We start from the raw sequence: 26271 nt of genomic DNA, 5'->3' as shown, positions 1-26271 counted from the left end.
AGCAAAGTGACCCAGAGCTGTTTACAAAGAAGCCATTCAGAGAGTCATTTCAGAGGAAAGACAAAAGTTGCAAAGTGGTTTTCAAGGTCAAAGACAGAAAGAGCTGACTGTTCAAAACTAGCCTGGAGGTGTGCAGAAAAATAGGTTAAATGTGCAGAAAGTAGAGACGTCAGAGTCAAGGCCTGGACCAGGACTCCCCCGACCTCTGGGAAGAGGTTCCATGAGGCCAACACTATCTTATGATAGAATTAAAACGTGTGTCTTTTTCACTCTGTTGAAATTGGTACTAAAGATGCAAAACAAAAGTGAGAAGAGAGGTTGATGCCTTCACACAAATCAAAGCAGACACTTTGTGGCAGCAATCAATGCCTCTTCACCGCCATCAAGCATTTGCGGGGGAAAAATGCCAGTTGCACTCAGAATGTCCTTGAGGAAGAAGTAAAAAGTTAAAATTTTATCAACTCGCAACCCTTGACTGCATGTCCTTTCGATGGTCTCTGTAACAAAATGGTAAATGGGAGGTGTGCATAAGGCCCTCTGGCTGCACTGGGGCCCCCAAGGCCAGGGGTTGCCTCAAGAAAACACACTCCCTGTGCAGTAGTTTGAGTCGTGAACTAGCCCACTTTCCATGGGACACCTTTTTTCCTCGGAAGAATGACTGATGAACTATAACTATTCAAACTTGGCCGCTCAGCAGATATTTTCTCTCGAATGAAATGAGCCTGTCAAGTAAAACCACCAATAGTTTTTGCTATCAGGGATAAAGTTCAAACTTCTAAGGAAAAATCAGAATTTTGGAAAATTTTTATCCTCCATTATGAGCTTGATCAATTTCCAATACTTCAAGCCTTCCCTGATGAGATTGGAGTTGAAATTAATCACCGATGTGATTTTTGTGCTGTGGTATAATGAAATGTGTCAACATGTGGAAACTGTAGGACTCCTGTATTTTCCACGTAACCAATGGGTGAAGTTCTAAAAACCATTCATGGGTAGAAGATCCAAAACATAGGATGTATCAATGGATGTCTAACAGCACAAGAGTTCATTGATGCGACTTCGGATTCCTGCATTCAATTAACCTTTAAGAATTTGCCACTTGTCAAATGGTATGTTCAAGAAAAATATCTAAAATCATCTGAAACTGCTATTAAAACACTTCTCCTTTTTCCAACTAAGTATCTGTTGAGGCTAAATTTTCTTCACACACTTCAACCAAAACAACACATTGCAATAGACTGGATGTAAAAACAAATGTAAAAAAAAATCCAGCCGTCTTCTTTTAAGCCAGATATTAAAGACATTTGTAAAAACGAAAGCAATGCTTCTCTTTTCACTGAATTTTTTCTGCTTTGGAAAATATAGTTACTCTTTATTTAAAAGGTGTTAATTTATGTTACCACGAAACGATGGGTTTACTAATTAAATGAAATAATATTTTTAAGTTCCTCAGTTTTAATTTAATGCGATAAATATCAACAGATAAAACGCAATAAACAAATTCTGGGGGTCCTCCATACTTCCTAAGACTGTAAGGAATCCTGAGACCAAAAAAGTCAAAAACCACTGTGCTAGGTTGAGCCAAACTGTTTTGTAAATAAAACCACAAACACTGCATCCAGGGGGCAAATTTGTCCAGCGGGTCTGTAACTCAGTGCAGGCAGAAAATGGGGCCAATCCCTGAAGAAAAAGCACAGGGAAGGCCAGCAGGGAGCTATTTTTGGACAGAAGGACCAGGAGATCTCCACTAACACCATGGAGAACCCCCCCCCCAACTGTGCCTGCCATGGAGACATTAGTTGCATGCCCAAAGCCTGCTGGGGGTCTCTGTTCAGTCTGGGAAAGCTGTCCTGTACTATAAACCCTAACACACGACGTTCATTCTGAATCCACGTAACGCTCCCCAACTCAGAAGGTTAAGCTGCAAAGTCAGAATCGATTCTTAAAACCTAAGACGATGTCACAGAAGGAATGGGGCAAATTTCATAATCAAACTAAAACTCTGATCTCCTCAGGCTACAGGGCGGCAGAGGACTACATTTATACGAAAGCTGTATCTGGAGCAGCTGCCCCGGACGGAAAACCATGGTGAGGAAGCAATCAAAGGGTGTTTTGTTTTTGTTTTTTCCCTCAAAATCTGGAAGAAGTGCCAACCCCCTCAAATGGGCACTGGCTAGGTATTTAATTAGAAGCTGGGGAAGGCTGAGGAGGTTGGTGTTTCGGGGAAGATTTGGGCATGGGGTAAGGGTCAAGTTCAGTGACTTCCAAAGTCAGTTTTCTGACTTCCAGCCCCGGGAAGGCAGGGACCCTGGCACTGTCTTTCATCCTTGTTTTGTTAGAGTGCAGCTCCGTGCCTGACACATAGTGGTGCTCATGATGGATGAGGGAACAAAAACGTGGAAAGGTAAATGATAAGCAGAATAAACTCCTTTTGTGGTAAACAAGCAGAGCTGATGGTTTCAGACCCCTAAAGAGGAGTGACATTGTGCCGCCCCACAGGGAGGCCCTCCGCGGGCGGGCACAGCCAGTTAGCGGCCCCGTTCCGGGAGGTCACGCTCAGCTCGCTGACTTATGGACCGTAAAATAGGACAAGAAGATAAGTATTTTAGGGGAGAGGAGAGCATGCCCACCAGGCTCCAGAGTGGTGGTTTTCTTCTCTCAGGCATAAAGTGCTAGTCAGAGCCTTAGTTCTGTGTTCTAAAAAGTCTTTAATTAAAATCTAAGGACGATAGTCATCTGTCTCCGATACAGAGTTAGAAATTACTCTCTCTCCTCTTTGCAAAGACCAAGAGTTGTAACCAAAAGAATGCAAACCTCAGGGGCTGAAAAAAAAAAAAAAAAGAAAAACAACCTGTTGCTGGAACTTCTTCATCTTATAACCAGAAGCTTGTAACTCCTGGGGATCTAAGATGTACAGCATGTATCATACATTCAAAAGTCAGTAAGAAAGTAGATCTTAAAAGTTGTCATCACAAGAGAAAAACTTTTGTGACTAAGGGAGGTGATGGATGGTAACCAAACTCACTGTGGTGGTCGTTTTACAATATATACCTGTATCAAGTCGTTATGTTGTACCCCTCAACCTAACGCAATGTTGTATGTCGATTAATATCTCAATAAAACGGTGCAGAGGAAGCAATCTAAAACAAAAACTAGTGCCTGGGCAACGTGTAAAGGGCCGCATGCCATACCTGTAGGGACTTTCTCTTTCCCTGCGTTAGTTACCTGATTCACCTGTACTGTGATTTTCTCAAAGTTTGCTCTAGAATAAGAGAGCCCCCAAGAGCTTACTCCCCTAGTACAGTGTATGCCCTAAACCATGCAATGGAAGTTTTTGAATCTTCCAAACCTCTCTGAAAGGTCTTGAGTGCGGTGGCCTCCCATGTTGAGGTCTGATCTCTGATGGTATGCCATCCCATCTCGAGGCCGCCCCAGACCCACAGGGCCAGGATCCGCATCGTAACAAGATCCCCGCACAATCTCTGTGTATGTTAAACCTGACGGGGGGCTTCGCCAAAAGGTCCTGAGGTCACATCATTTGGAAAGTCTGAAACCAGGCGATGCCTGGCTTTCTCTGTAGTGGACAGTGAACCTCTACATGGAGACACGACACGAACAATAAGGCTCACGGTAATGCTGAATGTTCTAGGAGACGCGGGGCTGCCCAGTGGGAGGAGCCCCGGACAGACGTCCAGCAATGTCCCTCCATTACTGTCCTGCCCCTCCCGAGAACTAGTTCTTGGCTTCCGACAAATCGTAAATCTCTCTTAGGCCTCTGCTACCTGGTGTTAAAAATAAAACAGGTGCAGAGTCCTTTAAAAATCACCTTCCGCTCTCAATTCTTTGACCCTGGAAATGTCACCGGTGATATACTCCTTGCCCTGATATATCTGGATGCCAAAAACAAGGCCTCTACAACTGTTTGCTGTCAGGGAGAGATACGTTTCAACCTTCTGGAAAAAGCTTATGCCGAACAGAAACGTGACGAAACATCTATCCTTTGGGACATAAATTTAGTTATTTCTTTAAGTTATAATAGAATGACGTACATTGTCCTGTTTCTTATGTGGGCAACGATAGGATCATCCTTCTGTTTTATAACATAAAAGGCAGCGATGGCTTTTTAATTACATTAGTACCAAGAATTATAATTCAGACATGAGTCAATGAAATTCTAGACCGGCTTATCCTTTACCACTGACGAGGCGACAGCTGGGCTGGACTGCGCTCCCTTTTATGATCTCTGTGCTTAATATGTGTCTAATAATTATTATTCTTTTTTTTTATTATCCATAAAAGTACTTTCTCCCTCAGAGGTCCACAATGCAGCATCTGCAAGGAAAATCTGCTGGACAGATCACCCAACCCTCATTAGCAAATAAACCTATGTCAGACACCTTCGCTTTGGCATTCAGTCCAAAGCCTCTATTCTCCGGTTCAAAGATGTCTAATGAGCACTGGCAATAAGCTGTTTACTCAGTCAAGAGAAAGTCTCCCCCTTCCTTGGAAGAATGTCTTAGAATCAATTCGTCTCTTTTCTCTGTAATGCCATCAGGAGATCGCCATACGATGCCATACGTTACAACAGCTTCATCAAGTAGCCTTCCACCCGCCACTCCACCTTGACCCTTTCTTGCTGGGTTCTGTGCCCCACTCAGAGGAGAAATTCCGCCACGGCGCCGGCAGACCGTGGGGGCCTAACCCCGCCACACACTCGACCCAGCCGGGAGAAAGGAGCGGCCACAGCAGGCTTGCCGAGGCGCTATTTGGATGCTGAGGACACAGCAAATGCCCTTCCTCGGATTCCTTGACGGGCTTCCTTGTCCACCCTCTCCCCACCTCCCCACTTCTTCCTCAAACGCCCACCGCATGCATCCCTCTTTCTGCAAGGCCTCCTTAGGGCCTTTAGGCTTTGCACTAATGGCGGTGGAAACGTTAGCTCTCAGAGACGCGATGAAAGAAAGCGTGCGACACCCTCTCCTGCCCTCTGCAGTGTCCCTCGCTCCTTCCTGACCCAGAGAGGAGCCTGCTGACAGGTGCCCACCAACAGGACGATGTCATCAAAGGCTCGGCCGGTTCGGTTTACTCTGACCTATTTCTTCTTGAAACGAGAGAAGGGGCAACGCTGCTCACAATGTCCCTAAGGGGTTAGTTCCTGTGACGTTCTGGGTCATGGCATCTGGCGGCTTCAGATCCCAGAATGTTTTCCGACTCAAATTCACCATGTCTTTCCCGGGACCTAATGTTTACCAAACATATAATTCAAATTACGTATCTAACTCAAAACTCGGAGTTTTGGGGCGCCTGGGTGGCGCAGTCGGTTAAGCGTCCGACTTCAGCCAGGTCACGATCTCGCGGTCCGTGAGTTCGAGCCCCGCGTCAGGCTCTGGACTGATGGCTCGGAGCCTGGAGCCTGTTTCCGATTCTGTGTCTCCCTCTCTCTCTGCCCCTCCCCCGTTCATGCTCTGTCTCTCTCTGTCCCAAAAATAAATAAAAACGTTGAAAAAAAAATTTAAAAGAAAAAAAACAAACAAAAAAAAAACTCGGAGTTTTGATTTTTCCATCATGTTTTTGTGCTTTTGTTTATTTTACTTGTTCCGTTCACGGGCTGTTTTTGAGCATCTCCCATGCAGAAAGCACCCTGCTAAGTTGTTCCAGTGGATACAGAAGGAACCAGACAGGTTCTAATGTCAAGGAACTCACCATCGGAGCCTCCCCTGGGAAGCTCCCGGTGATCCCACCACTGAGTCAGATATTTCTCTCCAAAAGGTCCCTCCCATGGCACACATCGCCCCACACTCTAATCCATGATTCATTCGGCATCCCGCCCCACAACCTCCCAACTCCTCCTCAGAGGCCACGTCTTATCTAACCAGATGTGTCCGCCCCAGAACCTAAGGCAGGAGCAGGTACAAGACAGGCAATAACTCTGCAGGGAAACGCATGCAAATGATAATGCACATAAAGAAATATAAGCACAAATCAAAGGTAGTGTGTCTCACTAGAAAAATAAAATGTTGCCAGGCTTGAAAGAGGGGGTTTGCAGCAGGAGTTAGGGATAGCTTCCAGAAGGAAGAAGGTTTGGGGCAGAGCCTGAAATATAGTTAGCAAGGTGGGAAGGCAGGGAGCAGAGGGCTGAGGTAGGGTGGTGCAACAGATAAGCATTCCAGATGGAGGGAACAGCGTGAGCAAAATCACGAGGATGTAGGGGAAGCAGCAGCGGGATGAATGGACAGCGAAGGGAGCCGAGGTTTAAGCTGGAAAGGATGTCCATGCACCCAGCTTAGGGAAGGCTTGTCACCTTGCCCTGGGAATGAGACTTCAGATAAACAAACCTCAGAAATGGGAACTTACTGGGAACCCTGATAAAGAGTCACATCCTTGGAAACAGAAAAAAATAAAGAGGGGTGCTGATATACAGCAGACAGACTCCTGGAAGGATAGTATCTCCTACCCAAGCCACATGGGCTGTGGAACAAGGACAGCAAGTGTTATCAAGCCAGGGACAAAGAAACCAGTTAAAGTCAGTGATTATTTCCAATATATCAAACTTAGCCAGAAGCACTCGGCTATAGAAGGATTAGGACTTCCTGGAGTTGGAGCCTTCGACTTCCAAGAGTAGGGAGGGAGGTAACAGAAGGCCGGTAACTTTCAGGAGCCCAACGTGCCAGTGCTTTTCTCATGAACAGGCCCACATCTGAAGAGTGAATTAGGACACAGCTCCAGAAGGGATTGGGAATGGCTCCCAGACATGATGCCAGTTCAATTCTCACTCAAAACAAAGTCTGAGTAGGCAGCTCCAGTATCCAATTCAAACAGCCTAAGGATGATAGATTCCCAAGGCAAGAGCTAGAGAGAATCCTAAGGAACCTTCTAAGAATGGAGGCCTGACACCATTTACTTATCAATACAGACCGGAGCCAGGGCCAACAAAAAGAAAACTTTGAGACAGATATTGAACCATTATAACACCTATCAACATCTATCTTTTTTTTTATTAACTCCACGTGATCATAACATTATTAACAATGAAATCCTTGAATAAAAAAGATGTTGCATATTTGCTTTAAGGAATCAATGAGAACAGGAAAATGATGAGCACCTGAGACCCCTACTTCCAGAATGATGTTCCACGATCTACTTTTGCATCAGAAGCATCTGGCTGCCCAATAAAAGGCATCCTAACCTGAGTGAGGGACCCAGAATATGACTTTTTTTTGTCAGACCCTCAAATATTAGGCAAATCTTAGGCAAACTAAAATTTTAAAACAACTCCTTTCACTTGTAGACAAGGAACACAACTGGACAGAAAGGGGGCAAGAGCGAATGAGAGAAAAAAAATAGAATTTTGTGATGATGAATTTTATGTATCAACTTGGCTGAGCCATGTCACCTAGATATTTGGTCAAACATTATTCTTGGGGCGCCTGGGTGGCGCAGTCGGTTAAGCGTCCGACTTCAGCCAGGTCACGATCTCGCGGTCCGTGAGTTCGAGCCCCGCGTCGGGCTCTGGGCTGATGGCTCAGAGCCTGGAGCCTGTTTCCGATTCTGTGTCTCCCTCTCTCTCTGCCCCTCCCCCGTTCATGCTCTGTCTCTCTCTGTCCCAAAAATAAATAAACGTTGAAAAAAAAAAAAAAAGAAAACATTATTCTTGATGTTTCTGTGAGAGTGTCTTTGGATGAGATTGACATTTAAATCAGTGGTCTTTGAGGAAAGAAGTTTATCCTCATGGCACGAGAGTGGGCCACATCTAATCAGTTGAAGACTTGAATAGAACAAGAGGCTGACCTTCCTTCCCTAAGCAGGAGAAAACTCTGCAACAGACGGTCAGCCTACAGACTTCATCCCCAACATCCACTCTTCCTGTTTCACCAGAAGATACCTTTGCATTAGAGCTGCAGCTCCTTCCTGAGTCTCCAGCCCATTGGCCCTCCCTGGTCAGATTTTGGATTCACCAAGACTCTACGATGAGTGGCACTACAATGAGCTTATTCCTAAGTGAGCTTATTCCTTAAAATATATCTCCTTAATTCGTATACATATGATATGATATGATAAGAACATATATGCCATCCATACATATATAATATATCCCATTGGTTCTGTCTCTCTGGATAATCCTAATACATAACTCTTGCTCTTGAGAGACAAGATCCATGGAACCTAACTGGATCTGAAGAAGGCTTAAGGTCCACACCAGCGAAGATCCCTGATACTCACCTTTAAAATAATTGGGGAATTATCAAGTCAGCAGCAGCCAAACTTGGTGATAGAGTTCAAAGACAAGTAGTGACCACAGTCATTTTTTTTTATAAGGAGAAGAAAATGATCAGAATCAACCCTTGTAAAGAAAGCAGTTCTCAAACACGGAGAGCTCCTGGCCATCCTACAGTAAACATATAAGAAGACTTTCCCAGGATGGTGTGCTATCGAAGAGCCGCGAGCCACAGTTTTATTGCAGACCACCCATCAACTGGGAGCGTGGAAAGGCCTCCAGCCGAAGCGCATCTCACAGGAAAGAAACGAGGTCCATTACTAAATGACAGTGGCATGGACAGAACAGAATTGCTCTTAGTGTGATGGATGACCTAATAAAGACACAAAAGTGATTAGCAACAATCACTTTAAACCATCCAGTGGAGGTCTTTTTTGTTTTGTACTGTGGAGTGGATTCTTGCACTAGGTAGAAGACTGGACTACGTGACTTCTAATTTTAGGAAACAGCACAAAGAAGGAAACCTGACAGCAACAGTCTTTTATGGCCAGCAAACTACTCTTCAGTCATTGTTTTAAGTCACGAAGACAAACACGAACAGCCACGGGAACTCAAGTCGATTCAAAAAAGATGAGTCAACTTCCCATTCCCACTCCTGCCATCTTTCTGTGAACGGGGAGACTGGCTTCCAGAGGGCTCTCTCCAAGAGAACAATGTGGTGGGTCTATAAATGGATATAGTAATTCCAGCCTAGTCATTTGCTTACAGTCACCAGGGATAATTACAATGGTTCAGGTAAGAAGGCTGGCCACAATTTCCTTCAGTTCCCTGAAGGTAAATGCAGGCTCCGGCAGAAGGGACAACAGCAGAGGCCTCACACCTTATGAGCACCTGGTGTGGACCCAGGAGGTGGGGGCACCGGGGGGAGGGGGGGCACTCAGAGCCCCTCAAAAGAGCCGGCCCCCATAAGGAAGCCGCACTTCCCCTGAAATAGCCTGCTAAATAAAATCAGCACAGATTCTTCATGAAGGCTTCTGAGCCATTTTTGCAGGAAAAACGAAGCACTTTGGCAAGGTCTGCCAAGTTACCTGCCAGGTGCTAAATGCTTCTGCTGCCTTTTCGGTGAATCAGTTCTACAGGTGAGGGCTGCAAGCCGGCAACGTGCATGTTTTCAGAAAACACGGTGGCTGCTTTATGGGTAAAAAGTTTCCCCAGATGGGGCATCCATTATAGGAGAAAGCTCACAAGGAAACAACCTCTCTGTCGGTCCCAACTTCCAAGAACAGCCTTCCCTTCCCCGTTGAAGACATTTCTCTTTCACTACTGTTGTCTTCTTGGGGGCTAACCAGGCCTCAGAACTGTTCATTGGGAGTAGTAGGAATGAATTTGGGGAACACCGCTGTGTCTCCTCTTTGCGCGTGGGAGGTCTGACACTCTTCCAGCTGGAGTGGTTGGCTTTCCTCAGTCTCTCACGCTTCATCTCTTCTGGAACATCTTCAGCAAATAAGCTGTCCACTGTTTCCTCATCTTTTCTCGGGTTCTATACCCCTTCTTAGCGTCGACTGTCACAGAAGAACTCTCAATAGCCTTTACTTCTTCACTTTCCCCATAAAATACATTGACAGGGGCGCCTGGGTGGCTCAGGCGGCTGGGCATCTGACTTCGGCTCAGGTCATGATCTCGCGGTCCGTGAGTTCGAGCCCCACGTCGGGCTCTGTGCTGACGGCTCAGAGCCTGGAGCCTGCTTCAGATTCTGTGTCTCCCTCTCTCTCTGCCCCTCCCCCACCCATTCTCTCACTCTCTCTCTCTGTCAAAAATGAATAAACATTTAAAAATGTAAAAAAAAATTAAAGCTGAAACTTCACCTTCAACCATGTTAAAAAAAAATAAATTGATAAATGGAGCTTCCCCTCAGGAAAGAGACGAAGAGAAAAATGATCCAAGTTGGCCAAGATGGAAGAAAACGGGATTCGCAGGGCAGGCTTGGCTTTGTAAACGAAATCCCACTCTGCCTCCTGGACTCATGCCGGGCACCATCCCCTCCACCAGGGATTTCGTTTTGGCTTTGGTTTACATTCGTGTTCCTTTCCAACCATTTAGCAGAAATTATTGCTCCCACTGCTTCCTCAGGTCCTTCTGCCTTCTGCGGAGGACGATCTTACGAGGAAACGGGAAACTGACACCACTGTAATACCGCACCCGAGACATCAGAGTCGTGGGTTCTCCAAGATGACGCGAGCAACACGTGAAAGTGTCTTCCAACACCCACCTGCCGGTCCCCCCCCCCCCCCCCGCTCCCTTCACCCAGTTCACACCGCTACCGCCGAATGTGCTGGCATTCCCACGGGAGGCGTCACGGGGCCAAGTTTACCTGTGCTGCCCTTAACACTGGTCTAAAACAAGTCATGCTCAGGGCGCCTGGGTGGCTCAGTCGGTTGAGCCTCCGACTTCGGCTCAGGTCATGATCTCGCGGTCCGTGGGTTCGAGCCCCGCATCAGGCTCTGTGCTGACCGCTCGGAGCCTGGAGCCTGCTTCGCATTCTGTGTCTCCCTCTCTCTCTGCCCCTCCCCTGCACGTGCTCTGTCTCTCAAAAAATAAGATAAAATGTTAAAAAAATGTTTTTAAATTAAATGAAATTAACAAATAAATAAATAAAACAAATCATGCTCTTTTGGGACTTGGGGGACCCACTTCACTTGGCACGAATTCCAGTGGACAAATGTGCAGAACTGGGGAGACGGGCAAGGAGGCAGGCGGTGAGAGGAACACATGTGCCCTAATGGAACAGGCCCCCTAGTAAAGGGCTGAGTCTCCCTCTCCCGGGACGTTGGGTACAGCCGGCAGGTCACCTGCGAAAGACCGCAGTCCACCTGTTTTAATGGAGCTCTCTAGTGACGGAGTGGGTCTCAGTGGCCACAGTCCCTTACGGGTCTGCCTCCCACATCCTGTCAATCACCCAAGAACAAGGAGGAGGAACTGTACTCAGCTCCTGCCCCTGCCCCTGCCCCAGCCCCAGCCCCAGGCCCATGTGACCCGAGCCACTAAAGAAAAGGGACAGCAGGACTCAGGTCTGCCGTAGCACTGATGACACTGGCCCACAGAGGTCAAACGCAACGTCAGGCTTCTCGTCCCAGCCTCTTCTCTGTTCCTTCTCGTGCTTTTCTCTTGCTTTTGTAACTCTGCTATAGGCGCTGGAGAAATGCAATGTTTAAGGAGGGGATTCTGTGATCACTGGGAAATTAATGAGCCTGCCCACCTCTCCTGTCTTCCGTTTCTCTTGATTCTGCTACCAGATACGATGGCTATTTCTTCTCATAAAATCTCTACTTTATACCCAAGCAAAATCTGGCACCACACAGATTTATTATCACTACTTTAAAAATTATGTGGAGGGGCACCTGGGTGGCTCAGTCGGTTAAGCGGCCAACTTCGGCTCAGGTCATGATCTCACAGTCCATGAGTTCGAGCCCCGCGTCGGGCTCTGTGCTGACAGCTCAGAGCCTGGAGCCTGCTTCAGATTCTGTGTCTCCCTCTCTCTGACCCTCCCTCATTCATGCTCTGTCTCTCTCTGTCTCAAAAATAAACATTAAAAAAAATAAAATTTAAAAAAAAAATAAAAATTATGTGGAGATTGAAGATCTATATGTTACATACCAATGTGCAATCAAAACCAGAAATTTGAGGGACTCTTTCAGCAAATGCACTTGGTCTCTCCCTGTCATTCTTGATAGACACATAGATAGATACGTAGCAATGTATGAGCATAGATATACGTATTTATGTAAATATAGGCTTTAGAGCTACCAGGCATCCCCTTACCTCTGACGGCTTCGTGCTGCACTTTCCTTTTCCTGAACACTCCAAGTTATTTGCATGGCTCTCCCCCGGCACGCAGGTGCTGGCCTTCACCACCAGAGTTAAGCGCAAAGCCACAATAGATTTAGTAATGGAATCATTCACAAAACCTGGAAAAAAAAAAAAGAAAAAAGAGGGGACAATAGGAAATGTAAAACGTTACCAACATTCTTTCTACAAGACCATGAGTTTATTTAACTCAGCATTTGAGTCTGACAAGCAAAACAAAATGGAATATTAGGCAAACAAATACAGTATGTGACTAGCGGCCATTCAGACCTCCGGCCTGTTAAGAAAGGCCAAGCGTCATGGGAAAATACTTGATGCCCAAGGAAGAGGAGTACCAGACACTGAGTCATCGCCTTAGATGCTGTTGTCCTGTGCCTACCTGTGCCCCTCTGGGGGCCACCTGGTCTCTCGATTCCACCCCTACATTAGCATCTTACAATTTACTTTGTTCTGAGCTCATCTTCTTCTAGTCAAGAGTAGTGATCCTTGGGGTGCCTGGGTGGCTCAGTCGCTTAAGCGTCCGACTTTGGCTCAGGTCGTGACCTCACGGTTCGTGAGTTCCAGCCCTGCATCAGGCTCTGTGCTGACAGTTCAGAGCCTGGAGCCTGCTTGGAGTTCTGTGTCTCCCTCTCTCTCTTTGCCCCTCCCCCACTCATGCTCTGTGTCTCTCTCTCTGTCTCTCTCAAAAACAAGTAAATATTTTAAAAATTAAAAAAAAAAAAAAAAAAAAAAGAGCAGTGATGCCTAACCAGTTTTGAAACCAGAAGCTTCATCATTTTGCATGGGCTTTTTCCAAGTACACGCTGCCAACGTTCCAACATAAGTGGTTCAGAATCTGGGAGGTTCAGGTCTGGGGGGAACCTCTGGGCAGGCATGTTTTTGGAAAAGGCTCCCTAAGTAATTCGAACATTGCTTCTAGTTAAGAACCACTGGTCTGGTAGAAAAACTAATTTCAGTAACACGAGTAATATTATTACTAAGGTAAATCACCTGGAATTAGAGGCACGCACTGAGCCTCTGAAAGCACGTTTTACGCATCTGTTTTTGAAAGTCTAGGTGACTCTGTTATTTAGGCAATATTTCTATTCTCTAGCTCATCGTAAGTCTCTGAAGTTCTTAGAGACACCTCTGATAAAGGTTTCTATATTGGCTTTATTTGCTTAATAAGACCGGGAGTATTCTGGCCCTAAAATACTTTAGCAAACTATTAAAGAAATCAATCTTTGCAACAGCATGCCACATATTACTATGTAATTCCTAATTATGTCACCTAACCCCCCACAGGGAGTCAAAAGGATATGCACGCTATTTTCAACAATATACGGCTCACACGAGAACGGTGCCTGCCAGCTCCTTCTAGGTAAGAGTGAAATTTCAGTAAGTTGTTGGCACCTCCCTTTGATCATGTCTCAGGGAAAATGCTTAGAGCGGCTCATAATGAAAAGTAATACTGTCCAATTTAACTTTCATCAGACTGCAGCTGGGTTAGAGCAAAGCTGCCCTCAGGAAATCCCACATGCCAAGAGCAGGAGATGTGCCCTTTACAAAGGGGCAGCAGGAAGAATCTGAAATGAAATAGAATTCACGTTTTTTTTTTAGAAAAAGGAAGTTCTTTGGGGCTTTATAAGTGATCATTTGAAAGTTGTTGAAAAGCCAGTGTGGTTTCTTTGACATTGCACTCAAACTGATGGACACTTCCAGCATACTTACAAGAAATGCAGAGCAGATGGTCACTACTTTTACTCTTCCTTCATAGCATGAAATCAATACACGTAATATAATTCTTGATACAGACCTGCAGAGAGAAGCCTGTCCTCCTCTTCAGAATTCTAAGATGCACCGGCCAACTAATTAAGTGGAGAAAACCCCACAAAGTAGGAATGAAGACGGCATTCTGGTTCTGTTTGTGGAGCTGCCCTGCGACTGCCTTTTGTCAGCCCCTGCGTCTTTGACGGTCTTTCCAAAAACTACAGAATGATGCCGTGTAGCAGGTGTCGCTAGGGGGTCGCTCTAGCTAACTAATGCCTGGCTTAACTTAACAACAAGCAAAGGAAAAAGAAAGATGAGATTTAGAAAGAAAGGAGAGAAGAAGGAAGGAGGGAAGGATGAGGAAGACAGAGGAGGAACAGCAAAGCTCGAGACGGAAACTGCATGAGACCCAAGGAAAGGAAACACCAACACAGGAAAACAAAGCAGAAGTGGAGAAAGAAAACGAAGGCCCTCCAGGGGCGCCTGGGTGGCTTAGTCGGTTGAGCGTCCGACTTCAGATCAGGTCATGATCTCGTGATCTGTGAGTTCGAGCCCCGCGTCGGGCTCTGTGCTGACAGCTGGGAGCCTGGAGCCTGCTCGGGATTCTGTGTCTCCCTCTCTCTCTGCCCCTCCCCAACTTGCTGTCTGTCTGTCTCTCTCTCTCAAAAATAAAGAGAAAGAAAGAGAGAGAGAGAGAGAGAAAGAAAGAAAGCGAGAGAAAGAAAGAAAGAAAGAAAGAGAGAGAAAGAAAGAGAGAGAGAGAGAAAGAAAGAAAGAAAGAAAGAAAGAAAGAAAGAAAGAAAGAAAGAAAGAAAGAAAGAAAAGGGGAGAAAGAAAGGAAGGAAGGAAGAAAATGAAGGCCCTCCAGCAAAAGTTTCAGGGATTCTCCCACTTCTGATTACACTGTATCACCCTCCCAGTCTCAAGAGAAAATACAGTCTTCGTTCCAACCACAACAAATGCTAAACTAGAGTTCTTTGAAACTTTTCATGAATAAACATATATTTAAATCATCACTGTGTACGGTCCAAGTTTACGATTCTGACTTTGAGGCAGAAATATTGGGCCACTTTACGTGGACAGACCATGTGCTCCAGTGAGCAAGCGGGCACAGGGGATGGGTGGGATGGGCTGCAGTGTGGGACGGAAGGAAGCTGGATTCATTGGTCCTCCAGGCAGCAGACGTTTACCCAGCTCCAAGTAGGAGGCCGCATTCAGGATGAGCTCTAAAGGCTGAGAATGAGCCAGCAAAGAGAGCTGAGAAGGTCACGTGTCTCATGGAGGAGGAGGTCATGCGTCACACGGATGGGAAGGTCAGTGTGACCCACGGATGAGGACATCAGTGTGTCAATGGCCAGCATCTTGATGAGGACAGAGAGGCAGGAAGGGCCAGATCAGAGGGCATCTCGTGAAACTTAGTGAAACGGGAATCCATTGAAGAGCTTTAACCAGGGGAAAAGCACGTGACTTACGCTTTTTCAAAGATCACATTTTGGAGGAAGAACCAGTAAGACTTCATATACATTGGATGCGGGATATGAGGGAAAGGACAAAATCATACATACAGTAAGCAACCTTGTGGGGGTCATACTGGGCAAGTGAATCAAGATTTCTGTTGTGAACAGACTAAATTTGAGATTGTGATGAGACCCCTTTTCCAAATAAAGTGGTCAAAAGCTGGTGGCTGGACATAGGACATGAGTAGTCAGAAACATCAGGGCTGAATATTTAAATTGGGGCTTCATCTGAATACAAATGGTGTTGCATTTTTGGGACAGGGAAGGGCACGTAGGGAGAGGAAACAGAGAGAGAGAACAGGGAGCCAGAACCAAGCTTTACAGGCCAATATCCATGGTATAAACTCAGTTGTGTGTTGACATCAGACCACAGCAGAGTCATACTGGAAGAATTAACTGAAACACGTCGCTGCATGATATTTCCACGGTGGGGTTGATAAGAAAAGACAAGATTTCTGCAGCATGGAGGACATCTGGAACTACATGATGGCAGGCCTTTGACAACTTCAGCATCGAAAGGGGAGACTGTGGTCCCCGACAAAAACTTTCAAGGATGCTACATAGTTCACCTTAGAATTCAGATGCTGGGAAAGGAAGAGGAGAGGGAGGAAGAGAGGGAGGGGAAAGGGAGGCAGTGTTGGAGGGAGGAAGGGAAGAAGGAAAAAGCTACTGCTACACTTGGAGAGCCCACTTCTACTTGCTACACATCTGGTGATTTCCCTAATGAGCTTGAAAACGATAATGAAGGGAAACTTTCTCCAAAGATTATCCAGAGATCTGTTAACACCCTCAAGTAACTAGTTAAGTTACGATGACAAATAAAAGTTGGGTTTCCTTCTGCCTCTCCCGACTCCTCCTCCCCTAAGCTTGCACAAAACCATGCAAACACTCTGCCCTGCCCACAACCCCACACTGTGCTCATTAACACAGTAATAAAACGTCCTGCCATCACTACAGTCCTTTTAAAACGGTGACTTTGCCAAACTCGCCTCCCCTGGTGCCAATGAGAAGCGGAGAGCAGCTGAAAGGGGGTCCAGTCATTATCTTTGGGACGGAGTGGTCAAGCATCAATTGGGAGAGCAAGCGAGATGGCGGGCTCCGGGCCATTAACTGTTTATTTTACCACTTGTCCTCTTTAATATTAACACTAAAGGTCTTAAATGGACTCTGTAGTTAATACCTCATTGGGATTAGTGGCAAATGAAATTTGCATTTCTCACCTCAGTGGTTTGACTAAAGACCATTTTCTTTCCTGTTAAAGGAAAGCATATGTGCAAAATAAAAATTCTGGCCGTAAATACTTGAGCAGTAGGTGTTGCAAACAGACTGCCGACTTTTCCTATTAAGACTTGGCGAGTCATTTGGCACAAACCTATAACCTATAAAAACCGTTCACAGTCCAGGAAGTCCCATGGCTGGCAGCCGACAGGCATGAAAGGCTTGAAATATTACGGGTTTCAGCCCCAGCTGGAGACCCAGGGTTTTTGTATTAACATAGGCATTGGGAAGGCAAACCCCCCTAGTTCCCACATCCCGTGCCACAGAAGCATGGATGAAACGGTGTATCTGCACTGACTTTTTTAAGAAGGTAGAATGGAGGTTAGCGCAAAGCTTAATAAGCTGGTTGGGATCCCCATGGATTTGTGACTCAGTGCCTGTGGACTGAGAAGCAAAACCGGAGAAATAAATCATCGTTTGACAATGTCAGGCCAGAGGCAAAAAAGAGAGCTTGATGCAGGCAGCAAATATGAACCCAGACCAAGTCCAGGGCTCCGTGATCCGAAAAGCAAGGCTTACTCATACCCTCCACTACCCGAGCGAAGCTGTCTTTCTTTTGCAGGTGTGAGAATGCCAGCAGACCGAGAGTTACGGTGGAAAGTGAAGATGCACCAGAAAAGCTGTCACTACACCTGTGTAGTGCCTGGCCACACCCACCACCCCAGGACCTCATTCAAGGTCTTTGTGTCTTTTGGAAACAAGGCTTTCTCTAGATTTCCACGGAAAGGCTGGGTTCTTTGTTCGCCTGCTTACTTTCCAGTTTCGATCCTTAAAGCAGGATATTGCTGTTGGGAACACTCACTCATGTGGATTACCTCATTTTCTGCCGGTTCCCGAGTAACGTATGGCCAAAAATGCTTTCTGGATCAGGAGACACAAGGGCACATTAACAGCAGCAGACCAAATACTTCCACCGTGGCCACACATCGAAATCATCGGGTGGATTACACCTGGCCAAACGACTATGAAAAGTATGTATTAAGTACTATCATTTGCTCCAAAGAAAAAGAAATTGCAGGGATAATGGGGAGCGACTGTTGAAAAAAAGACAATCACCGGGCTATCCCCTGAAGACAGAATGACTGGCTCTCAGTAAATCTTACTCTCAGAGGCAGCAGCTCTTAACCACTGCCTCCTGGCTTTGTCCAGATCTCAACGGCACCTTCTGTGTTCATGCTGCAGAGAAGACTATGAAAAGTCAGCACTGAAACACGGGCTCTACACTGTAACATGAGCCAAGGCTCCTTAGGCTGACGTTCTACACTTTTCCAAAAGAAATCTCTATTCCCGCAGTAAAGGGTTACTAGCCCGGAGGGCTGTATTTCTGTTTCTTTTTTCTTTTTTTGAAGAACAGGTTCACCCTCCCACACTCCTTCCTCTACTAATATTAGACTAAGTTATTTGTCCTAAGTAAAGACTTGAGTATTTGAACTACAGGAGTAACTATTAGTTGCCCGACGGTATTTATTCTCCTCACATCCCTTTAATAATAGGAGTTTTTGCTGAGAACTGGGCCACCCAGTTAAAGAACACGCCTCTCCTCAGCGACTCAGAGATGGGATATGTGGCCCTTCTGTGATGTACATCTACCAAGACTGAGCAGGTGTTGCCCTGCCCATCCCTCCCATCTTACTGCCCCATGGAAGTGGGGACGGCAAGTCTGAATCCAGAGATGGAACCTGTGTGGTGAGGGTTCAGAACTGCCCTCTCAGTCCTGGACCAGCTGTCTGCTCACTGTAAACATGAGAGCAATGAACCTGGAACTTGCTTCAGCCAGTGTATCTGAGGCCTCTCTATTACAGCAGATGAGACTGGAGTCTAACCAATACACGTGTGCAAAGGAATCATATAAAACCCCTTCTCTTGTGCTACACCCACCGTCTGCCCTTTGACTCAGAAGGAAGCACTATTTAGCTACTACTTAGTGTGGCAATCTCACAAAATACTAATTCCATCACCCCTCTCCTCTGTATTCCTTAGTATTCACCAAGCAGGGTTGGCCATGAAAGTGGCCCACCTATAAACAAGGGAGGAGTGGGAAGAACCGGACACAAGCTTAGGAAAAACACCTAGTTGTCATTCCTTTTATTATATAGGGATATACTGAATGTGCATATTAACCTGCAGGTTCAGTCTATAATTTGTAACACCTCACTTATCCTGTAGATAGTGTACGTTTCACACTGCAGAAGTAACTGCCCACCACATCTATTCATCAATTCCAAATCAGTTCCTCCTAATGAGTGGCTTCACTATCTATACTAACATGATTAACCAGGCCCAAGTGCCGACATCAGGGTAACGGGAGGTCATACTTGGCTCTACCGCCAGGTCGAGTTCTCGCCACCTCTGAATTTGGGAGAGCGATTTACACCACTCATGCCTTGGGTTATTTCTAACAGAGATAATAACACTACCTATTTCCTGAGATGGTCATTATGAGTAAAGGTCTTAATATTGGCAAAGCGATTAGTACGGTGTAAGCATGGAGAAAGGACTCTATAAATGATGGTCATCACCACCATCACCATCTTCATTGTCATCACCCCCATCACCCCCATCACCATTATCATCATCACCCCCATCATCATCACCATCACCATTATCATCATCACCCCCATCATCATCATCATCCCCATCACAGCATCATCATCACCATCATCATCATCATTGCCATCATCACTACCATTATCACCACCATCATCATCACCACCATCCCCATCACCACTCCCAACACCATCATCCCTATCACCCACAGCAACGTCAACAACCCAACGTCTATTTAAAGTGGGATCCTCAGGGGAACTTAGACTTGTGTAGGTCTGAGGAAATAGCTCTGGGAAAGCAGGTCCCCTGAGAAAACAGCAGTGCTGGCACATAAGCGTGGAGGTCATTTAGAGAGTCCCCTAACTCGGTTTCTCTGATATCAAACCTTTTAAATGGAATTCTTTTAATCATTTCCACTTTTAAAGATTATTGCTAGAATTTAAAAATAATGTCTAAATAAAAGTACACCACACATACATAATAATGTGCCTTTTACTATCTACCGTTTTGAATAATTCATACCTAGATTCTACTTTACAAAGCCAGGCTTTAGGCTACATTTAAAGCTGTAAAGAAAAATATGTGAATAAATGAGGTATGGCTACAATTCATAGGACTGAAAAACATTTAAGGAAAAAAAGTATATGCAGCAATTAATGTAAGAAACACTGGCCAATATAATGGGCATGATGGTATAAAAAATAAAATTATAAAATCTTTTCTTGGAGCAAAATTTACAACAAAGCCTGTCAAATCTCTTCCTGTGCCTATTTCTGGCATTAAGTAATCTCCATTTAGAAAAAAGAAATTCATTGCATATGAAAACCACATCCTAATTGGACACATTTTTTTAAGCCAGTTCCTGAATACCCATTGGTAGAACATGAAAATTAATTTGCACTTTCCTTTAAAATTTTGTTGGCTCACACAGAATATACAATTGAAATTCTTCATTTATTTAATCTTTTTCAATGTCTATTTGATCGCCTTTTCATAATCAGTTAGAATTGTATCACTTAATCTTCCATTCGCACAGTTTCAACTCATCAAATACTAGTAAATCAATTGCTAAATTACTGTAGAACTCATATACAATTACCCACCACATCCAGTCATTAATACCCAATGAATGTATTCTGATTAATGGCATTACTATGAACGTCAAAATAATTAATCACTTCTCTGTGTTGATGCGAGGGTAATAGGAGATTATAAATGCACAGCTAATTGGGCTGCAGATGACTTTATAAATGTTAAGGCGTTAGAGAACCAGGCCTTCAGAGGAGCTAACATAAAAAGCTGTTGATTGACGTGTTTACCTTCTGAACTGTTGCAAGCATTGTGGACGTGATCTTTCTTTCAACTGCCTTTGTTCTATCGCATTCCTTTGCCTTGCTTTGATTCAAAACCTCACATTTAAGTGGGCACCAACTAGATGGTCTGGTAACTTCGAGGTCACATGAAAGAAGTTACCTGAATTTACACGTGTTTGGTCAGAGTTCTAATTTGAGATGCGTTTGCCTCTTGAATTATGCATAACAACTTTATCTTCCAGAGCATGTATTATTGTACTAAAAATAAAACTAGCCAACGTATTGCAGTCAAGCCCCGGTGGTATGCCAGGGTTTGAAAGAAAAACGACTGGGAGGGATGGAGATGTTGACTCAGACTCAGTCCGTCTGGCTGGACTATTTCTAGCTCATATGAGCATTGTCACCATAAGAACAGTCAGGCCCTTGGCCTCAGTCCTCGAGATGCTCAAAGGCAGCCTTGACTATCTGCTCCACTCTCTGGAGCTCCAGAAAGTTCTCTACCACTCTGCCCCTCACTTATCTGGTTCACAAACACTTAAAATTAGAATCACCTACAGAGTTTATTTAACTGTTATGTTGGCTCCAGCCTGACCTAGTAAATCCGAACGTCTCGGGATATGGCCAAAGACACCTGTGGGGTTGCCAGCTCCTCCTGATGTCCGACTGCCCGGTATATCATCTTAAGGATGACTTCTTTTCTGCCACGTTAAAACGCATATGCTTCGGCAGGAACTATACACAGGATGAATGTGCTTACCAGTTCCTTCCCTTCGACAGCTCCTCCCCGCCGAGATCTTAACGTGGCCTCCACAGCCCAGTGTGCCTGACCCAAATCTCCACCTCTCTCGCCCTTGTTCTCTAAGCTCCAGCCTTGTGGCCTTGTTGCAGTTTCTTTGATATTACACGTTGTCCCCTGCCACAGGGCCTTTGCACATGCAGTTCCAGTCTTCTGCCTGGAAGGGTCTCCCCATCGCCTAGTTAATATTTCAGCCTAATTACCTTTCTTCAAGATTGTGATCCCCAATCCCCCAAACTCATGTCAGATTTTTATTATCAACTACAGTCTTAGCACAGTGTGCTTATCACAGTTGTAACTTTCTATTGATTTGTGGAATCGTTTATTACCTGGGGCCCCACTAAAACATATGATTCATGAGGGCAAGGATTTTTATTTGTTTTGTTCATTGCTCTACTGCCAGTGCCAAGCAGGCACCCAGCTCAGTAGGTGCTCAATAAATATTTTGGGGAGGGGGTGCTCCCGGGTGGCTCAGTCAATTAGGAGACTGACTCTTGGCTTCGGCTCAGGTCATGATCTCGGTTTGTGAGTTGGAGCCCTGCACTGGGCTCTGTGCCCGCAGTGCAGAGCCTGCTTGGGATTCTCTCTCTTCCCCCCCCTCTCTGCCCCTCCCCTGCTCGCTCTCTCTCTCAAAATAAATAAACTTTTAAAAATTTAAATAAATAAAAATAAATAAATATTTGGGGCAGGAAAGAAGAGAGGGAGGTGGTGAGGGAGGACAGGCCTGGTGCCCAAATGGCATGTCAGCAAATATGAGGACTCAGAGGGATGAACTGGCAAAGAGAAACAGGAACCCAGCAAAGAAAGCTGGTAGTGACATAACACTCCCCTGACCTCCCATGTCCGCTAACCGCCTTGGCGGACGGAGTAATCACTAGCAGCTCTGACCACAAAGCAAAGTAGTTTCAGCTCCAGCCAGGAGCTGCCCTGAACACAGAGCCCCAAGCCAACTTGGGTGGCAAGCCCCATTATGAACCGTGCCCTGTCCCAGATCATAAACAATACCACAAGCCTGCTCCGGGGCTCACCAAGAAGGAGTGAGTTACAGACTGTCCCTGTTCCCAATCAGCTCTCTCTCAAAATTAAATTCTAGAATTCTGTGTGACTGGCAGTTTAGTGGGCTGCAGAGGGTTTCCTTTATCTGTCCAGAGCAGATTTTCTTCATGCTTCAGTCTTTATGCAAGTCCTGGGAATGCTATCTGATCGTCAGTTCTTTCTAGGGATACTCAGTGTAGCAAATTAAAAATCCAATCCGTCTTCCCTTACAGCCTTGCACTGCCCCAAATCCCAATCTGACTTTGAATAGACGGCCTTCACTGCTGGAAAATCTAACGGGAATCACAGTGTATAGGGCAGAGGCCCCAGAACAAAACAAACAAAATGAACCTCTGTTCCTATCTGAAACAAAGAAAAACTGATCAAACACAGCAAGTGGGGCCTGGTCTTTCCAAGCTTCCATTTCTTTTTTTAAATGAACTCTAGGGGCACCTGGGTGGCTCAGTCGGTTAAGCGTCTGACCTCAGCTCAGATCACGATCTTGCGGTTCGTGGGTTCGAGCCCTGCGTTGGGCTCTATTCTGACAGCTCAGAGCCTGGAGCCTGCTTCGGATTCTGTGTCTCCCTCTCTCTCTGACCCCTCCCCTGCTCAAGCTCTCACTCTCTCAAAAAAAAAAAAAAAATTAACATTAAAAAAAATTTTAAATAAAAATAAATGAACTTTATTGAGGTATAATTTACATACAATAACATACAATGAGGTTTTCCAAACATAAAAACTCTAGTAATCAACCACCAAGGTCAAGATATAGAATATATTTTTCTTAGCTGACGTATAGCTGGCATAGAAAATATTAGCTTCAGGAGTGCAACACAGCGATTCAACAATTGTCTACGTTACACTATGCTCACCATGAGTGTGGTCACCATCGGTCACCATATGCTATTATTACAACATTTTTGACTATTCCCAGTGCCACACTTTACATCTCTGTGACTCATTTATTTTATAACTGGAAGTTTGTACCTCTTAATCTCCTTCACTTATTTCGCTCATCCCCTCCGGCTTCCATATCCAAAGCTCATGGCGGGGTGGGGGGAGGGGGGAGGTCCTTGCCTTGGTAAAAGGGCTGCCTGCCACCACAGGAGACCTGGCTTCCCAGTACAAAATGCAAGCTTTGGACTGAGGCTCTGTTAGTCGAAGCCAATCACACTTTGATATTCTGAAGGAAATGCTCCTTGAAATACAACTATCCCAGTTATAAAATGAGGACGTCACAGGGATGAGAAGTACTGTGGGAGTAGGGTCAGTAATACTAAAGGGCACCTGGGTGACTCAGTCCACTGAGGGTCTGACTCTTGACTTTGGCACAGGTCGTGATCTTAGGGTTGGGCTCCGTGCTGAGCACAGAACTTGCTTGAGATTCTCTCGCTCGCTCGCTCTCTCCTCCCTCCCCTTCTCTCCTTCTGCCCCATTCCCTGGCTTGTGTGTACACTCTCTCTCTCACTCTCAAAAACAAAATGAAAAAAACCCTGAAATAATGCTGTATGGTGACGGATACTAACTACGCTTATGGTGAACACCGCATAACACACAGAACTGTCGAATCAGCATGCCATCCACTTGATACTAGGATCATGCCATCTGTCGACTATACTTAAATAATGAAAATCTTTTCAGGAGGGAAAAATACAACGATCACGTTGACAATGAATTCACGTTTTTGCTTATTGTTTTTATTCATGAATATTAGCTACGTACTATATCCTCCTCCTATATACTAGCATTGTTTCCAACTCTAAGGATTCGGTTTCTTTCCAAACTAATTGTCCAATTTCACACGCCCTTACACGCTCTCACTCACAGACTCCAAGCCATCTACCCTTTTATGGTCCTCCATCCGTCAAGTCCTTTAAATCACAGACGTGCAATATACACGTCTGTGTCTCTACGTGTGCAAATGTACGTATGGATGTGCGTCCATGGATGTGCAGACACACGCACGGGCACCTGTGGGCGCAGGTGCAACTGTGTGTCGACACGTAAGTACATACACGTACCTCTGTATTTACGTGTGATGGATGGACTGATGCAGGCATATGCATCTCTGTGTCTTGACAACGTATCCTATAAAATAAAATCAGAGGCACAAAACCCAAAACAAGCCTAAACCAAGTGTTCCAGAAGGCTGTAATAGTCTTGGGAGAAATGTGTCTGATCAAACTTTCTGTGACACTGGATCTGTGACTCCAGAGCCATACCTGGACATTCAGTTGCACCCACCACCTCTGCTTGATTTTTTTTTTTTTTTTGAGGGGTTGTTTTCCAGTTTGAGCTGGGTTTCCACACTTCCAAAATAACCCCCCTCTGATTACTTCCCAGGAATTCAAAATGTACTTAACTTATTCATTTGATCAACGTTCATTCAATGCCTGCATCCCCCAGGCCCTGTGGCAAGTGCTGGTGATACCACGGTGAGCAGGCCACACTCAGTCCCCTGCCCTCACCACGCTTGCGTTCTGCAACTCCGATGTCTGTCACTTTTGATGCTGCCTCTTCCCTTGCTCCCAAGACATACAATCATGTCTAGAGAATCCAACTTCACAATGGCCCTGGGAGGCACTGACCTGCCGTCTGCTGCCACTCCCCCACCCCCACCCCCGATGTTGGCTCTTCCTGCTCACCGCCAAAATCTACTCCACGGCGCTCACCATACTGTACCAGCACCACTGCCCCCACCTACCCGTGCTCTCTCCTTCACCGGAGCCTCTCACTCCTACCTCCTATCCTCTTCTGAATCTTCCACGGCTCACTTCTTGATTGAGATCCACTGCTCCAGCCTAACTGATCCCCACCCCCCAACATTGTGATCCATACCAGTCCTCCTACCCTGAATGTCTTTCCCCCCTTATACCCACTCCTCGGTTCAAGGCCAAGCTCAAGATGTACAAGTCCAAAGCCTGAACTCTCTGCTGGGTGGTTATTCTTTCCTTGTGAGTTCATGTAGCCCTTAAAATTCATCCAATATTTAATACACACCCTTTTATCTTCTCATTTATCTCTTCATGTGCTCCTTATCATCTCAAAAGCATTAGTATCTAACAAGAGCAGCAATTACTTATTATATGAGTATCTATACTCTTCCTCTCACTTTCACTTCTCAGGGGAAAGGGCTTGCGTGCTGGGTCAGTTCCCAGGAAAATTCTTGGTAGTGGAGAACCCCAAGAAGGGACAAGACAGAAGAACTAAAAGCAAACAAACAAACCCAAGACACTACACTGATACGTGGAAGAAAGAGCCAGACGTGCAAAAAGGAAACAGCAAGAAAAGCCTCAAAGGCTAGATGTTGGACTGAGATTTGGGGGAGCAGGCCATGACAGTGGGGGAGAGAATTTCACAAGGCCAGTGCCAAACACATGGAGACGGTTAAGAGAGTAATGAGGAGAGAAGATCAGTAAGATTTCTGCTGCATGGGAAGAATGCATTCTTCCCACTGCTGTTCATGTGCTCTCAAAAAGATGAATAAAGATTCCAAGTGTTTTCATCCATTATTGGCTACTGGACTGGGTTTATTTGATGCGACTGGATGAACAAGACTGAACCATGGGACAGTAAGAGTTACCTGGGTTACGTGAGTATGTCCCGTCTACCTGGAGCCTAAAAAATCTCTCAAATACAGGAACTGGAACCTTCTATTTCTTTGTATCCCCAGTACTGAGCACAGTGTCCTACATGTGGTAATTAATCAACAAACATTCACTGATGGTAAACAGAGAGGTGGATGGATGAGGAGAGGATACAGATCCTGTTTCTTCGACACGGTAGTGTTCCAGAGGCTGCTATCACTACTGATGTAGCCAAACAGTATTTCTCAGTGTATTTACTTAATGAGATTTCCCATTTGTCTACCAGGCAAATATAGCTTTTGTGGGTCAAACTCACAATTATGGCATTAAAACAGGACAACCATGAGCACACTGCTTGTTAGGGATGTAG

General features: G+C 45.4%; 1 protein-coding gene across 1 annotated transcript in view; it reads right to left on the bottom strand.

Annotated features, from left to right (window-relative positions):
* The window catches only part of DNER (delta/notch like EGF repeat containing), a 317674-nt gene that overhangs the window by 135956 nt on the left and 155447 nt on the right, over positions 1 to 26271 (bottom strand). The window contains exon 5 of the mRNA XM_047082312.1: positions 12035 to 12180. Within this exon, the coding sequence (XP_046938268.1) occupies positions 12035 to 12180 (146 nt within the window). The remainder of the gene's footprint in view (positions 1 to 12034; positions 12181 to 26271) is intronic.

The sequence above is a fragment of the Lynx rufus genome, unplaced genomic scaffold, assembly GCF_022079265.1.
Source record: "Lynx rufus isolate CCGP_SWC_20201006 ecotype Redwood Valley unplaced genomic scaffold, mLynRuf1.p SCAF_2, whole genome shotgun sequence".
Taxonomy (NCBI): domain Eukaryota; kingdom Metazoa; phylum Chordata; class Mammalia; order Carnivora; family Felidae; genus Lynx; species Lynx rufus.
Note: the sequence above shows the minus strand (reverse complement) of the source record. Positions and strands in the feature narration are given on the sequence as shown.